Below are 16,322 nucleotides of genomic sequence, written 5' to 3' on the forward strand. Positions count from 1 at the left end.
TTTGATCTGTCTGTGGTTAGTGGTTACACGTACGCGGACTAGATACGCGCCACCAGTCCAGACCATGGGGACAGTTACGTTACGCACTGCACGTCTGGCGCTGACATCACGGGATAGCCTCTTAAGTTACCGATATGGCATTGCTATGCATGGAAAAAATCTAGTCTTCTTCAGACGACTGCCTGGGCCACCATCATGTCGTTCTCCTGGTCGTCAAAAGACCACAAAAGTTATACGAACGCACCTACCGCCACAGGGGTGAAGCGACCACGGAATGACACAGGGAACAAAGTAACCGTAGTGCTCGGCGCGCAATGGGGTGATGAAGGCAAAGGAAAGGTGGTCGATATGCTGGCGACTGAAGCTGACTTGGTTTGCAGATGTCAGGTAGGCCTATTAAACCTACGATTTAATCTCAGAATTCACACGTTTGGCCTTATATTGTTACTGGGGGGACATATTGTGTTTCGCCAAGTATTCTGCGCTCAATCACATTTAAATGTCATCACGACACATACTATAGGTAGCCTATGCCCTAGTGCAACAGGTGCGAGAGAGCTCTTAGATTTAGTGGGGACCGACTACTGTAACTTGTTTCTATTTGATTGTTTCTGTTGTTGTGGTAGGCTGTTAGTTAATGTAACTTGTTCATTCTTACATTAATGAAAGAACACCTTTGGACTTTTACACCAGACTTCAAATTACTTGATATGGGATGTGTTACAAATGCATAGCCTAATTTGTCCATTTTTAGCTGTTGTGCATGTAACATGAGCAGGTTGAACTTGAGCTTTCTCTCAGAGGATTCTACAAACTCAACAGGGCAAACATAATTTACTGGCTGAACGATTCAGCTGTGCAAAATAACTAAGGCTACACCCACAGTGGGTATTTCTAAAATGACTCTTAGGGTAAACATACATGTATTCAAATTGTCTCGCACCTAAACCCTTAAAATGGCCCTGTTTCTTTTCAATCACAGGAGGAGTTACATAATATTCTACTCAGAAACCAGTCCTATCCTGGATAGTGTGAAACCACTGCACAGTTGCTGTGTTGTATTCTCAACAGTGACAGCTAGCACTGCGATATGGGGGCTTGGTCACCCCACCCGCTGAGCATGTGCGAGGTCACATTCTCAGGGTGACTTGACATGTGAGAAGGCCAGCTCTTAGCCAGAGGGCACAGAACGGAGGATACACCATGCACCAGCCAAGTCTGTTAAAATAGGACCTGGGGGGACATGTTGTATTAGGAAGAGGGTAGTTTTCAGACGTTTATTACACACTCACTAAAATATAATTAGATTATATTCATTGTATTGTATCCCAATTTTTTGTTGTGCTTTTAATGTCACTGAGAGTTCCATTTGTCTTTTGGAGTGACAGGCCTGCAAGGGTCCATTTGGTTCCTATAACTCTCATTTTGCTGAGAACACCCTGGCTGGAGCCGACTTCAGCACGTTGAGAACCAGCTATACGAAATTACAATGCTTGTAAAACTATCAGACTATCAGAGTTTGCTCACACACACCTCTGTGTACCTATTCTGATTTGTAGGGGGGTAACAATGCCGGTCACACAGTGGTAGTGGATGGCAAGGAATATGATTTCCACCTTCTCCCCAGTGGAATCATCAACAGCAAGAGCATATCTCTCATTGGTAAGGGCCTCAATAATATTGTCTGCAGCGGTCAGTACAGTGCATATCTTTGTACTGTCAACATAATCACACAGTTGCAAGTCTTGACTGCAGTTAACCTCTGTCTGCTCTCTAAGGTAACGGTGTGGTCATACATTTACCTGGCCTGTTTGAGGAAGGCGACAAGAATGAAAAGAAAGGTAATTTGTCCAAAAACAACTGGACTTTAACATAACGGTCACTGTAAAGATAAGACTGACGTCAGTTCACATGCTACTTGTTTGCTTTTCTCTTACTACAGGTCTCAAAGGCTGGGATAAGAGACTGGTTGTCTCTGACAGAGCTCATCTTGGTATGTATACACACAGTATCCAGTGGTGTAAAGTAACTTTACACTTACACTTTTACATTTACTCAAGTACTCTAAGTACAATTCTGAGGTAGTTTACAGTACTAGAGGCAAATATAGTGCTTTTAATCCACTACAATTATTTACTAGTTAGGCCTACTTTGTAGATTTTGATTATTATTACAAACGACAAACAAAACATACATTAACCACTTCAACACTATATACAGTATAATATACAATTTGGCCATTTGAAAATAGTGGATCTACAAGCTCACATTGTGATGCATTGTGAGCTTTTAGATCTGTTATTTTCAAAAGATTTTTGTACATTTTATACATTTGAAAGCTTGTGAACTGGGACATTCTGCATAATTAATACTTTCTACTTTTTGTCTCCTGCGTAACAAAGCCCTGGTTGTTGATTTAGCTCTGAGATACTCACTCTCAGCAATGTTAAATGCTATAACGGTTAAACCAGCATTTTTCTCTGTCAGTGTTTGATTTCCACCAGGTTGTCGATGGTTTGCAGGAGACCCAGAGGCAAGCACAGGAAGGAAAAGGGTAAGGATAATTAGGATATAAGAAAGACAATGGCAATACAAATAAAAGCGTGTGTGTGTGTGTGTGTGTGTGTGTGTGTGTGTGTGTGTGTGTGTGTGTGTGTGTGCGTGTGCGTGCGTGCGTGCGTGCGTGCGTGCGTGCGCGCGCGCGCGTGCGTGCGTGTACCAGATTATCCAGATGAGATTTAAAGTCATATCTGTTTTTTGTTTCTCAGCATTGGAACAACCAAGAAGGGAATTGGTCCCACTTATTCCAGCAAAGCATCTCGCACTGGCCTTCGTGTGTGCGACCTTCTGGGTGACTTCAAGGATTTCTCTGCCAGGTAGGCATGATGGTAAACATTCATAGAATAATCACCCTTGTCCATGCGCAAACAGTCGCAAAACAGTGTGATTCACGAGTGTATCCGTTCGTGAATCTGTAAATCCTTTCAGATTCAAGAACCTTGTCCAGCAATATCAGTCCATGTATCCAACTTTGACAGTTGACGTTGAGGACCAGCTGAAAAAGCTCCAGGTACATACTGCAGAAATTGATATGATGAAATCCGTTCTTAACCAGAGTCCCCCTACAGTACACCAAGTCTTTTACCCTCTACACCAAATCACCTTGCTGAAAATTACACGGCTCAACGCAACACGCTGTGAGCTTGTAGGCCTGCTATTTTCTCCTAATGTTCAGCTGTTATGTCATGCCTAGAATAGGAATGCTGGGGTTCATGTGGTCATGAATTGGGCTGCTGTATTTCTGTCTTACTGCAGGAGTACGGTGAGAGATTGCGGCCAATGGTGAAAGATGGGGTCTATTACATGTATGAAGCTCTTCATGGAAGTCCAAAGAAAATTCTTGTTGAAGGGGCCAATGCTGCTCTCCTTGACATTGACTTTGGTAAGGCTTTTCAGTGATAAAAACGGATCTTTATTTGTATGTGTGTATATATATATATATATATATATATATATATATTAATAAAATAATTATTGTTTTTACTTTAAGTTATATGAAATGGCATTTGAGCTGTTGTTATCTATATCCTCCCTCTCGACAGGCACATATCCTTTTGTGACATCGTCAAACTGCACCGTGGGTGGGGCATGCACTGGTCTCGGCATCCCTCCTATGAACATTGGTGATGTATTTGGTGTATCAAAGGCCTACACTACCAGGGTCGGAATTGGAGCCTTCCCCACAGAGCAACTCAATGTAGGAGCTCACTACACTGACTTTATACATTACACTTAATCCTCAAGTCACCATTGAACATAATTATAGGAATTGACCTATATGAAATCGAAGCTGAACTGCGGTACAATCTTGGTTTGTATATCTGGGCATGATATATGTGCTCTGTGAGCGAGAAAGTTGTGATTCCATTCACTCTCATTGTATAGTGACAGGACTCACACTTTAAGTAGGCTACATGAGCAAATGCAAAAACAAAAAAACAGATACTACCTATATTAAAAAGAAAATCCTGGTACAATTTCTAATTATTTGGGGAAGGAGAAATTACTCTGTTCATGTTATGACAAACGTTCTGTAATCTAATCTAAATTGATAAATCCCCAATATTGGTGTTTATATGTTAAAAGTCTGATTTTTATAGCTTTTTTTACAATGTAAATGCAATTACAGAGCACAGTAACAACAGATAAAGATGATGGACAATATTTGGACTGATATAATACCCAGGTAGTTACACAACCCAAGGTTCTATCACAGCCAGCATCACCTCAAATCTCTTCATTGCTCATGTGATCTTTCTGTTGAATGATAAATCATGTGACTGTACTGTATATTATGTATGTTTGCCATCATGTGATTCAGAGGAGCTGTCAGATTTTGTGAGACACATGCTCAAGCATTCTTTACTTCCTACGCAGATCACATGTTCACACGGATAAATTTAGTACCAGAGTTCAAGATACCGTAGGTCAACTGTTTTGACTTCGGTCAGCTCACGTGAGAGCTGGCCAGAGTAGTAGTAGCATGCTTTTTACGTATTATCCCTCTCCCATTATACTTTATACTTAAACATCTAAGAATGTTGTGAATGTATTGGTTACACAATATTAAAATATTTGTAGTGATTATTTGATAACCTTTCTGTAGGCGGTAGGTGAGCTTCTGCAGACAAGGGGACATGAGATTGGCGTCACCACAGGACGGAAGCGTCGCTGTGGCTGGTTGGACCTGGTCATCCTCAAATATGCCCACATGATCAATGGCTTCACCGCGTAAGTGGATAGAGCGGATGGGATGGGCTGTGTGTGATCAAATCCAATAAAAACATGTCTCTTTATTATGACAGACCCTTTCCCCTGATTTATACTTGGTTGTGCACCAACATTTGCACTGAGATACGTTGTGAGCTTGCTAATTTCTTTCTGTGTGCTGCACTGACGTACAACCTTAGAGTATATATATGAATAGAGAAGGCACCCAGAGGAAATCTTGAGGCGAAATGGACATAGTGGCCGAATGAAGGTATTGCAGCCTGGCCCCAAACACATGAACGCGCTGTCCGTTGACTAACATTGTACACGTTCACGACGGACGACGCTCGTGCGCGTTCAACGGCAGCGCGTTCATGTGTTTGGGGCCACTCACCATTGCAATCCGTCCCAGAATGCACTCTGTTCCTACCAGGAAGGAGGAGTGAATCCGCCTCATGCGCTTTTGAGCAACTTAATGCAAGTGGATGGGAGGAGAACTCGGGTGTCTTCTCTATAGATATATAACTCTATGCGTACAACTGAGTATAAATCGGTCTTTAGAGTTCTTTGGTACTGACTTTTTCCACATATTTGTAAATCAATTGAATAAGAGCGAATAAGCATGTACATTAATACATACTGTACACATTAACAGCATTGTAACTTCTCCTATAGCATTGCTTTGACAAAACTTGACATTCTGGATGTGCTGGATGAAATCAAAGTTGGAGTTTCCTACAAAATCGCCGGCAAACGAGTTCCCCATTTCCCAGGTATGTGAACAGAAGAAAGCTAGGGAAAACTTTGCTGCCTACCGTGATTGCAGAAAACGCCTGTGTTTGTGCAAGATAGCCTATTTTCATTGATTGATTGATTGATTGATTGATTGATTGATTGATTGATTGATTGATTTCATTGCTCCATAGCCAACATGGAGGTTTTGCACAAAGTAGAGGTGGAGTATGAAACTTTCCCGGGCTGGAAAACGGACACAGCTGCAGCCAGGAAGTGGAGCGACCTTCCACCAAAGGCTCAGAACTTCATCCGCTTCATTGAGAACCACATTGGAGTTCCAAGTAAGTGTGATCATTGTGATGCAACAGATGCAACAGATATGTGATCTTACCTACTGACAGTACTCAATTGTTTTACTTAAGTAAAAGTACCAATACTGCAATTTAGAACTACTCCGTTACAAGTAAAAGTATGGAATTGAAAGAAAGTACTCATATTGCAGAATTCGCCATTTCACAAGTTGAAAATGTGTGCAAAATCTATTGAAAATAGCAGATGAACAAGCTCACAATGCGTCGCGTTGCGATGCTTTGTGAGCTTGTAGATCTGCTATTTTTAAATGTATAGGGTTGAAGTGTATGTTTTCTAATCAAAATCAAAATCGCCAAAGGAACTAGTAACTAAAGTTTTCAAATAATTGTAGTGAAGTAAAAGTAAAAGTTTTGGCTCTGAGATGTAGTGGAGTAGAAGTAAAAGTACTGGAAATTGGAAATACTCAAGTAAAGTACAGATACCTCAAAATTGTACTTAAGTACAGTACTTTAAGTAAAAGTACTTAGTTAGTTAGACATTACACAAAGCCTGAACAGAACAGTTCAAGGCTCAATGGACCAGAATGCAGAATAGTTGAGAAAGGCGCAAGATTCAATAGATATTTGCCATGTATACAAGTATACATATGTATACATGGCGTGTATGTGCTGTGAAATGTGGCTTTATAAATATTTTGCAAATTAAAAGTACTAATAAGAGCTTGTGAATAAATAATAACTAAATTAGTAACATTGGAAAACAGGTTATATATTTATTTTTCCATTTCCTGACTAGTAGCGCTTTTGGACATGGTTTGTACCTGACAGCGATGATATATAGAATTGCACCCTCCTTGGGTTACTAAATAATTTTGTTATGTTGCAAACTAAAAGAAAAATATATTGATTGATTGATTTCATTGCTCCTTCTTTTTTTCTTAAGAGTGATATGTTATATATTGCGGCATCACTGTCTGTAGGCCTTTTTATTTGACCCCAAATACTATAGGAGACCATGACCATTCTGAAATGTCCAGTAGATGGCACTATTTGATCAGTTATGTTGGTTGCTGATGCTATTCTTTCCTCTGCCTCTAGTCAAGTGGGTCGGTGTTGGAAAATCCAGGGAGTGCATGATCCAGATGTTCTAATCAATGGACTTGGGAGATACTCTCACCTGGCCGTGGTGGAAGCACAGAGGATTTTGAATGATTCTACACCTTTTCAATATATAAATCTAGAACTGTTGAACACATACTGAATTCATATTGCCTGTGAACCTATTAGTTTTGTAACCGTGCCAGTGAAACAGAATTAATATGACATCATATTATGAGGCCATCGTCATCGATCTACTGGGCAAAAATGGTAATAATACCAGGAATATTATGCACACTGGTTTGATTTTCACAGATGACTACAACTTAAGCTGTTTGTGTTTGGACTGTCTGCCTACAAAATAAACATGATGGCGTCATAGACACTATGGCAGTTTTATTTATGATGTGTTTTCAGATAAGACTTGACTGATATGAGAGAGAGAGAGAGAGAGAGAGAGAGAGAGAGAGAGAGAGAGAGAGATAGAGAGAGAGTATGAAGAGATTGAACGAAACATCACTGAGCACTGGCAATTAAAATGTAAGGCACTTCTAGTCTTGCATTGCATGCAATTATTTACAAAAATAATAATAATGTATATGTTTATTTATTGATTGAATACTTTTTTATGTTTATTGGTAGCAGGTTTCAACTATTTAAGTTTAGTTTGAACATACCATTTTTTTCTTCAATTTTCTCCCTCACCCCATCCCTCCCCCCACAGTTATCGTCATCATTAAAACAATATATTTGAAAAAAATATAATTGAGTATACAGACACACAAAAACAACAAAAACGTCCAGTCCAATCAAACAACCATGCATAATTGACCACGTGTAAACAATAGGACACAAAAAATAATTTAAACACAGATGACAAAAACAATAGGCTATAAATAACAAAATGAATAAATAATTACAATTATGAGTTGGGTTATTCGAGTTCAAGAGATAGTCACAAGTTATGTTAGAAAAGATTGCGGAATGTCATACATCAGATTCACCCCCTATAAATGATATACTCCTTTATAGACAATTCTATCATTATGAGAAAGCAAAAACAAACAGATTGGTTACTTTATTAACAGTTTGCAAAAGGTGCAGTGGTACAGAGTTATACAATAACGCTACAAGGATAACAAATCCCTGGTCAGGTGGCTTGTTTAATTGTTTCCATTGTGGTCCTATGCATTCAATTCACCAAGACAGAAAGACATACAGTAGCCCTACTGTACAAACAATACTATATTTAAAATATTTATCGTTTTATGTTTAATATGTATATAATATATATTCGGATTTCTGACACTTTCCCATTTGCAAATCTGAGGTCTCTTTTTTCAGAGACCATAATAATTCAATTCATGTTATTTATGGCATTAGAAGATGAAAGTCACGTGGGCGAGGGGGGTGTCACGTGACAACAGTTCAAATAGGGGATTGGCTCTCCGCTTGAGCCGCTTGTCAACACGAACATTTTTCCCGCAAACAAGTGACAGAGGAAGGAGCCACGTACAGAGTATAAAAATGCCTAAACGAGCTTGTCCTTTCACCGAGACCTTCTCGTCACAATACAAGGTCCACGTGGGAGAACGCGAGCTGAGCCAGTGTGGCGTGTTTGGGAACAAAATACGCCAAGAAATATTTGGTAAGAAGATGGCGTTTGGCGTATTACAAACCTTGCTATGCTAACCTCTACTGTTCGGCTTGTGTTTGTTCGTGTTGGTCTGGGGTTAAGAGAATGGAACGGGAAACGTTGTGTTTGCTCGTGTTTACAAATATGTTGCTTTCACGCTTTTGTATCGGAGTTACATAATATCGTTGTTTAACCGGCGTGATTGTCGGTTTTGCCTAAAAATCTACATCTACAAGCTAACAACGCGTCTCGATGCGATGTGTTGTTGGCTTGTAGATCAGATCTTGTTATTTTTGGCTAGCGGTACCGTCGGACTACGACTATACAATAAGCTTTATCATGGAACCTGCTAGACCTGGTCCAGAGCGTTAGAGAGGGCCAGGACGCTGCACGCCACCTCTGCCTGCTATTTGCTAAATCCAGAACCATCATAGAAGAGTTACGATATAGAGAGTATGCGCGTGACATCATCATCAAACCGGGAAGTTATGCAGGAATGCCTACTGAGTGGCACTACTTTCTTTGACATCCCATGCATCCAAACAGTCCTATCTGATTGCATTAAACAATGTTAAACTCACTATGCCTGTTGCTTTGCCACTCGATGTGCCATTCACTTTAAGCATGCGCATACCCTCTATTGAGGGTCAATCATGTACAATCATCATATATAGACAGTCTGACATTTGCTTGATACTATAAACAGCTTGCAGAAAAATACAGGGAATAACTATCAATACAAGGTCTGCTCCTAAGAGCATTTTAAAACCCAAGAAAACCTATGGCTTGTTTCCATATAGGGGACCTTAATATTCAATTCATAAGAGCTTACTTATCTATATGAAATCATAGATCTGCGTAAGCAAATGTCAGACTCGACCAAATTAATCTTGATCCAAGGCTACAACTATCTGAAGTCTGAACCTATGCTACTACTAGCCTGGAACCTCTCCCTCCGCTATTGGCGGGTGAGGTTACAACCAGGGCTATGTCAGCTGAAACTATCGCGTTTCCTTTCCGGTCATTGTTAAAAGAATCCCATTCATACACGTGTGACAACACAAACCCATTGTCTCCACAGCGAAGACCAACAGTTTGCTGTTCAGCGGTGCCAGAGCTGCCATGGATAACATGTCGAATGTGGAAGGAGATGAGAAGATGCTTCTGGCCTCCGAGCCTCCGCCACAGCCCACAGTGCAGGCTGTGCTGCCTCCTGCATGCAGTCAGACCCTGCTGAGAGGACAGACGCTTATTGGACTGGATGGAAGGCTGACCAAGGCAACCACCGCACAAGGTATGAGTCGGGCCGGACCGACCAGGACCCTTTTCACAGACGGTAAACTTATTGCATTGTTGTGATTTTTAAATGCACTACCACGGCCATGATGTCCGACCATTTGATTTCCCCAGCCCAGAGACAACTGGAATGTTTTCACTTTTCAGACAAATAATCTGTTCTTAGTCTTTAGAGTCTTAGTTTGAATTACTGTATTGCTCCTCTGGACTGTGAAAAACTTTCCACACCCACTCTTTGTCTGAAGTTCAAATAACACTTTTTACATTCCATACTGCCCTACATACAGAGATGGGCATATATTCGAAATGCCTGTGTTCGAAAACGTGTATTAAAATGCAGAAAATACATAGTTCTGTGAAATAAAATACAAGAAGTATTTCAAATGCATGCCCATCTCTGCCTATTGCCTACATAGTAGACTAAGTAGTCTACTATGTTACTAGTATTTCACTACAGTATGTTGTGTACCATTTTCAACTTTAATCGTGGAGCTATTCTTTGAAATGTTGGCTGATGTAAGTTAATGTTATGATTATATGTTAAGAAGAAATCCGACATCAGTCAGGGCCTGACATACAATTCCTGATTGCTTAATGATTTTCCTGTATGGCTGTAGGTTCGACTGTGGGTTCCTCTGGCTGCTGCGTGTGTCAGAAAAGCCAAGGCAGCAGGAGGCCGTGTGCCCAGTGTGAGCGTCCAGTCTGCCCATCCTGCATCCAGCAGTGCACCAACTGCTTTAACGACTGCTGCTCAGTCTGCACTGCCTTAGAGTGAGTCCCACCACATACAATTTAGACATTTAACCCGTTAATAACCTGAGACCGATTGTACAAAGTGGGTATAAGGAGCCCATTTTCAACCGATCTTCATATAATTGTTCCTCACTAATGCTAATTATAAGATTGCACCTGTTGATCTACTCACTTTGTGTCCGGATGGCTGTAGACCGTTCAGAAACTTGCCTACCGGTGATATCGGTTTGGTTATTTCAACCTAGATTGTATTCATGCAAGAAGAACTTTTGCTGCACTTCGCTGTGCAGCAAAAGAGAGCCCTTGTGAGCTTGTAGATCTGATAAATGGGTAAATGGAGTGCTAAGAATTAAAACAAATGAGTGCCAGAGTAACGAGGATAGCAGATAGACATCAATGTTGCAGGCTTCAAATCCTGCTCCTATAGTCAGAAACCTACTCAGCCAGGACTGTTGTGAATGTGTTTCTCTGAACGGTTTTGTAGGACGACTTTAGTAGCTCTCATGTATTTGTTTTTTCTTATGTACTGCTTATTTTCCTTTCATACCACATAATTTAGTTTAAATTCACATTACATGATCTTGTCACTTCCTCGTGTCAAGACAAGAAGTTGTGAAAGGGAGCGGGAATTCGAAATTGTCCAGAATTATTCTATAGACTAAAAAAACAAATACATCGCATGGATGCACCTGGGGCGTATCCTCAGTGATGTATCCCAAGGTCATCGGGGTTTCGGGTCTCCCAACATCATACCCCTCATTCAGGTGACCCAGCCGGGGTGATCAAGTCCCGACTTACGTCCCAGTAGCTACCCTTGATCAGTCCCATTAGGGAAAAACCAGGGCCACACAATCCATTCCTCCTGAACTACTCTGCCGGGACTGGGAGGTACCATTCTGGAGCGTGGAAGTACTAGGCTCTGTGGGTTTACTCCTGTCCGGGCCCCTCCTACGTCTCACCAGGTCCAATCCTGCTCTAACCAGGTCCGGTGTTTTACATCAGTTGTCTGTGCATCTAAGAATATTTATTTCACTTAAGTTATCGTATTGGTGATAACTACATGTATATGGTACAACTACATGCACACGGTGCTATGCATGTAAAATGAGCCAGAGGGGGCTAGTAAACAGATTTCTTGTTTCCCTTAGAGCAGCTGTGCTGATATCTTTTCACTATACATACCAACATGACTATGTGTGCACTCGGACAGCATGGCTTTCTACAGTAACCCGTGTAATAAGGGACTGAAACTGGCCTGTTTCCAAAGCCTCCAGTATTTTCATAATCATGTTTATCATGCACAGTAACATCCTCAGTGTTCATTTAAAATTGAATAGAATTATGTAAAAATCATCTTTTTCATTTATTTAGAAATTTCACTAGAGGATAAGCGTGCAGCATCTCGTTTTTGAGGGGGTCCTAGTGTGATGTCATGTATTTCATCCTAATGGCCAGTAGTCACTTGAGTGGCAGCGTGGTGTAGCGTGCCTTCCACACTTCCGGCACATTTCTGCCCCAGAGTGTAAATTGTTCCTTCCTCCCGTGACCACAGTCGACACACATGGCTCCAACAAACTGCAGCGACCAATGAGGCATTTATTTTTGTTTTAAATATCCATTCATGGTTTCAGAATTACAGTAATTCTGGTTCCCAGACTATTCGTGATGTGAGCCAATGGTTCTCAACCAGTGGGTCGGTAATCCCAGGGACTCTATGTGATTTCATAGGGGGTCCAGATGACAGTTAAGTGGTGATGGTTCAAATGTGATTACTTTGGGGGTCGTGGCCTGAACAGTTTGAACTGGTTCACTGGAGGAATTGAGTTTATGATACATTGTATGGTTGTTATTTTTGTACTCATTCTGATGTTTTTTTTCACCTCCACAGCTACAGTGGACGATATGACCAGGTTGTGTGTTGTGGCTGCTCATCATAACTACCGGAGGCATAAGACGACTGAACAAGGAGCGACTAGACTATTATTATGCTTGAATACATAAGTTGCCTTTGGACTTCATGAGATACTGAAACTACATTTTATACTATAGTGTACCTGTATTTTTTTTAAGTCCTATTCCAGATGTCTATTTGTGTAAGTGTATATATGTATTAAATTTCCAAATAAATACTTGAAAGCTTTACTCTATCTATCCAATCTATGTCTTATCTTTGATGTCTGGCCTTTTCTTTTTTGTGCATGATGGCACATAATGGTGTTAAACATGTCAATCAGCAGATGGCAGCACACTAAGTATGTTTTGATTAAATAATAAACTGACCATATACCAAGGCCATGTTCAATGTGGTAATGTAGAAGAAATCTATTCATGACATGTGTATCAAACAAATATCTACTTACAATCCACCATGCCTAGATACCCGCTGTTCCCCTGCTGATTATCAGACCGTTTTGACTGAGATATGATAGTGAAATTCCTACCCAGTCACTCTGACTTGCCTTGAGACTTCTGATAACCCAGTATTTGGATTTAAATGTGCAAACGAGGTCTTCCGAGTCTTTGTCGCAGACTGCTTGGCTACAGTTGTGCCTACTGGTCATGACCTTGAGCTGTAGTCATCACTTTTCCTTGGCTCTGGTACATCACTGATGACTGCTTTTCAGGGTCATGTCGTGCTAAGCTCTGAGTAGTTCTCATTGGCGGAAGTCCTCACCATGGCCCTTAAAGGAACCAGTCACTTTACTTGGTACTGTAGATCAGTGCTTCTCATACCTTTTCATGTCATGGCACCTTCAGATTGAAAACCTTTTCAATCAGATGTTTGTTTGTTTGTTTAAACTTCATTTTGCTATAGAACCCCTTCAAAGACCACCAGACCCCACTTTTAGAACCAGTGCTGTAGATGTTCAGAAGAGTTAGAACTTATAACAGTTTCCACAATAACAGATCTACAAACTGGTTCTCAAGTGAGGTCCAGTCAGTGACCCTCAGGGTTTCCTGAGGGGTTCCCCAAGTGGACCCTTAAAAGGTTTAACTAAACATATACAAATGGTCCCATAACGGGTCCATTTGCTTAGAACACTCTATATGAATTTTGGGGGTCCTTGCAATTAAAAGGTTTGAGAACCACTGTTCTAGAATAGATGTCAGACGGGTTGTAACTGGAAGTGTGTGTGAGCTTTTGAGTCACTTCGTGCACAGCGGGCCAATTGTGGCTCTCTGGTCTGTGGGGAGCGCTGCAGTTGGTGTCAGAGGGCACTGCATGGTTTCTGGCTGAGTGAACAGACAGCTGCTGGCTAGCAAGGCGTCAAGATGTCTATACTTATTGTATTTTTTAGGTAATATAAAGAAAATTTTAAATAAATCTGAGGCAGACGCTCTTCAAAGGACTTCCAAACCATTTGAAGAGATACTTTCAGACAACGGATCATAGAGTTTAGGGCTGACATTCCTGTCTGTCATCCGAAACATTTGGAGGAGGTATTCATTGGTAATTTACTGGAAGGACTGATGGCAGTGCCAGGGGTCCTCCCGCATAATGAAGTGATGAATCAACCACTTAAACCCTGTATTCTTCTTTGACTGGCCGGAAATTGATGATCTACAAGCTCATAACACGTCATTCTCACAACGCATTGTGAGCTTGTAAATCAGCTGCTTTTGTTGAATGTTCATCCCAGAATAGGGACACTAGGGTTCATGTGGTTAATGTACCTTCAAAAGAAGCGCATGCAGCTGTCTGTGTCTTCAGCACATCTCCACTGTTACGGCAGGCGGTCAAAAAAGGTCACGCTATGCCTTCCGAGAATGCTCCTCATCCATAGAAAAAGAAGCAGCCATTGGACTTACTTCAGGCACACTCACCAAGCCAAGTATATTATATGGTTAAAATGCCTTTATTATCTTAGAGCCTCATTTACCGTGGCTCATGTGTGGTTGGGTATCTGTGAGGAGAGGGGCCACATATACAGTACATAGTACAAGTACAGACTCCAAGACCAGGCCAACTGCAGTCGGCCAGCAGGAGCATGTGGCTTTGTCTTTCACCCATTCTTTTGGGGACCAGCTGTGGCCTGGAGTGTGAGCGTCGGGCCCAATGATGCTGCTGCTATAAATATGCGTCAATGAGTGTGAGTAAGTGACAGCTGTGCAGTGGACCAAGGACACTGTGTCTTGGCAGTCTCCAAACAAGGCAACCCCAGTGTGAGCACTAGTTGATATGCATTTATGCACTTTTGGACGACATAATGCCGTATATGCAATTCAGATGAAAGTTGTAGATTGTGATCTTGAACTTGAGTGGTCCTTCAGTGTGGATAAATAAAAGAACGACCTATCAAGGACACTGTCTTTGGATTTCAGTATATTCAGTGGGAACATGTAACATTACGTATCGTAACTGGGTAATGATGGTATCTCTTTCTTCTTATCCTTGAGAATGCTTTCTCTTATATCAGACTGGAATGAGTTTATTCCTGGGAGCAATAGCAATTTTCTGGAAGACAAAATAATATGTCAACAGATAAATTGCTTGAATGCATGTGCACTGCACGCATACGCCTGCATGGAGAGAGAAAAAGACAGAAAGAAAAGCTGAATGCGAGTGCACGTTTGCGTGCACATATGTGTGTGTGTGTGTGTGTGTGTGACTGTGTTTGTGTGCCCTTTTCAAGTGTGACCACCTGTCTTTTGTTAAGAAATAAATAAATAAACATGGGCCACACCAGCTGTCTCTGGCAGTCCGTCCGTTCAGAGGTCAAGGGCTCCCACCGCTGGCCTTGTGAGGCAGTGGACACTTACAACTTTGCTTTCAACTTCCACCAAGTATATCGCTAAACGCTGCAGAATAAGCCAGGCATTTAAGCCTCAGGGAGGAATGCTTTATTACACCATCAAGTTTCTCTGCACATATCCCAGCTTCTCATCCTGCTGCTAAGCCCTGTCACATGCCCTCTACTTTTCCTGTTGAGGTTTTGGTCCAGGAGATTTCCACCAGTACACTATACTGTAGGCCACTGATTCTCAAAGTGGGGTCAGGACTCAGAGTTCCTGGCAGGGTCCAGTGGGTCCCCAGCAGAATGAAGAACAGCTTAAACACTGAAGGAAAATGACAAATCTCTTATGAGGGTCCCTGACTCCCTGGCACAAACTCTTCAAATGGGAGTCCATGGCCAAATCCATAATAATCTAGGGTTCAATGACATAAAAATGTTTTAAAACCACTGCTGTAGGCACTTGTTGTACATCCCGATCGAGTTGTGCAGATGTGAGATCATGTGGATGGCGGCTGAACGCCCCGCAGCCTCCCATGGGGATGTTTACAGTACGAGGTGGTCACAGCATTGCAGAAGGCCCATATTTACTGTGAGCCGCCGGGGCTGGTTCAGGGTGTTTATGAATGATCTTGAGGAGTCATTGTTTTCTTTAGGCCGGCTGGCGGGCTAGCGCCACTGTGTCGTCTTGTTTGTGCATAAAGTACGTGCTGCAGAGCCGGGCCAGACAATAGAGTGGCTGAGCTACTACCCATACACACAATAGAGTGGTGGGATGAGGTCGAGGTTTGGGGCCGTGGTTCGGGGGCTGGGGGCTGGGAGGTGGGATGGATGGGGGCAGGGATGGGTGGATGCAGCCCTTGTCTATATGGGGCTCCCATAGTGGGTGTGTGCTGGAATAGGGGGAGGGTGGTGGGAACCCAAACCCATCCCCATTGGGATCGCACAGCAGAGCAGCTGGATTGTCTTTACATGTGCAGCGGGAGAATA

At 41.8% G+C, this 16,322-nt stretch overlaps 2 protein-coding genes across 3 annotated transcripts; both read left to right on the forward strand.

Annotated features, from left to right (window-relative positions):
* The first annotated feature begins 151 nt into the window (after positions 1–151).
* Positions 152–7,299, forward strand: adss1 (adenylosuccinate synthase 1). Its single transcript, XM_083791861.1, has 13 exons — positions 152–387; positions 1,560–1,662; positions 1,779–1,841; positions 1,943–1,993; positions 2,488–2,554; positions 2,769–2,876; positions 2,989–3,070; positions 3,316–3,442; positions 3,603–3,757; positions 4,667–4,791; positions 5,446–5,543; positions 5,697–5,846; positions 6,915–7,299. Exons 1-13 carry the CDS (start codon positions 196–198, stop codon positions 6,965–6,967), a joined length of 1,374 nt encoding a protein of 457 aa, XP_083647987.1. The 5' UTR covers positions 152–195; the 3' UTR covers positions 6,968–7,299.
* Positions 7,300–8,388: 1,089 nt separating this feature from the next.
* siva1 (SIVA1, apoptosis-inducing factor) lies at positions 8,389–12,740 on the forward strand. 2 transcript variants are annotated; one of them, XM_083791346.1, is made up of 4 exons: positions 8,389–8,562; positions 9,632–9,886; positions 10,464–10,617; positions 12,488–12,740. In XM_083791346.1, the coding sequence occupies exons 1-4, from the start codon at positions 8,442–8,444 to the stop codon at positions 12,534–12,536; spliced, it is 579 nt and encodes a 192-aa protein (XP_083647472.1). In that variant the 5' UTR covers positions 8,389–8,441; the 3' UTR covers positions 12,537–12,740. The 2 variants fall into 2 exon arrangements, with proteins under 2 accessions (XP_083647472.1, XP_083647473.1); XM_083791347.1 differs by having other exon boundaries at positions 9,632–9,844.
* Positions 12,741–16,322: the final 3,582 nt, after the last annotated feature.

Source organism: Protomyctophum parallelum, assembly GCF_964188405.1.
Source record: "Protomyctophum parallelum genome assembly, chromosome: 20".
NCBI classification, from domain to species: domain Eukaryota; kingdom Metazoa; phylum Chordata; class Actinopteri; order Myctophiformes; family Myctophidae; genus Protomyctophum; species Protomyctophum parallelum.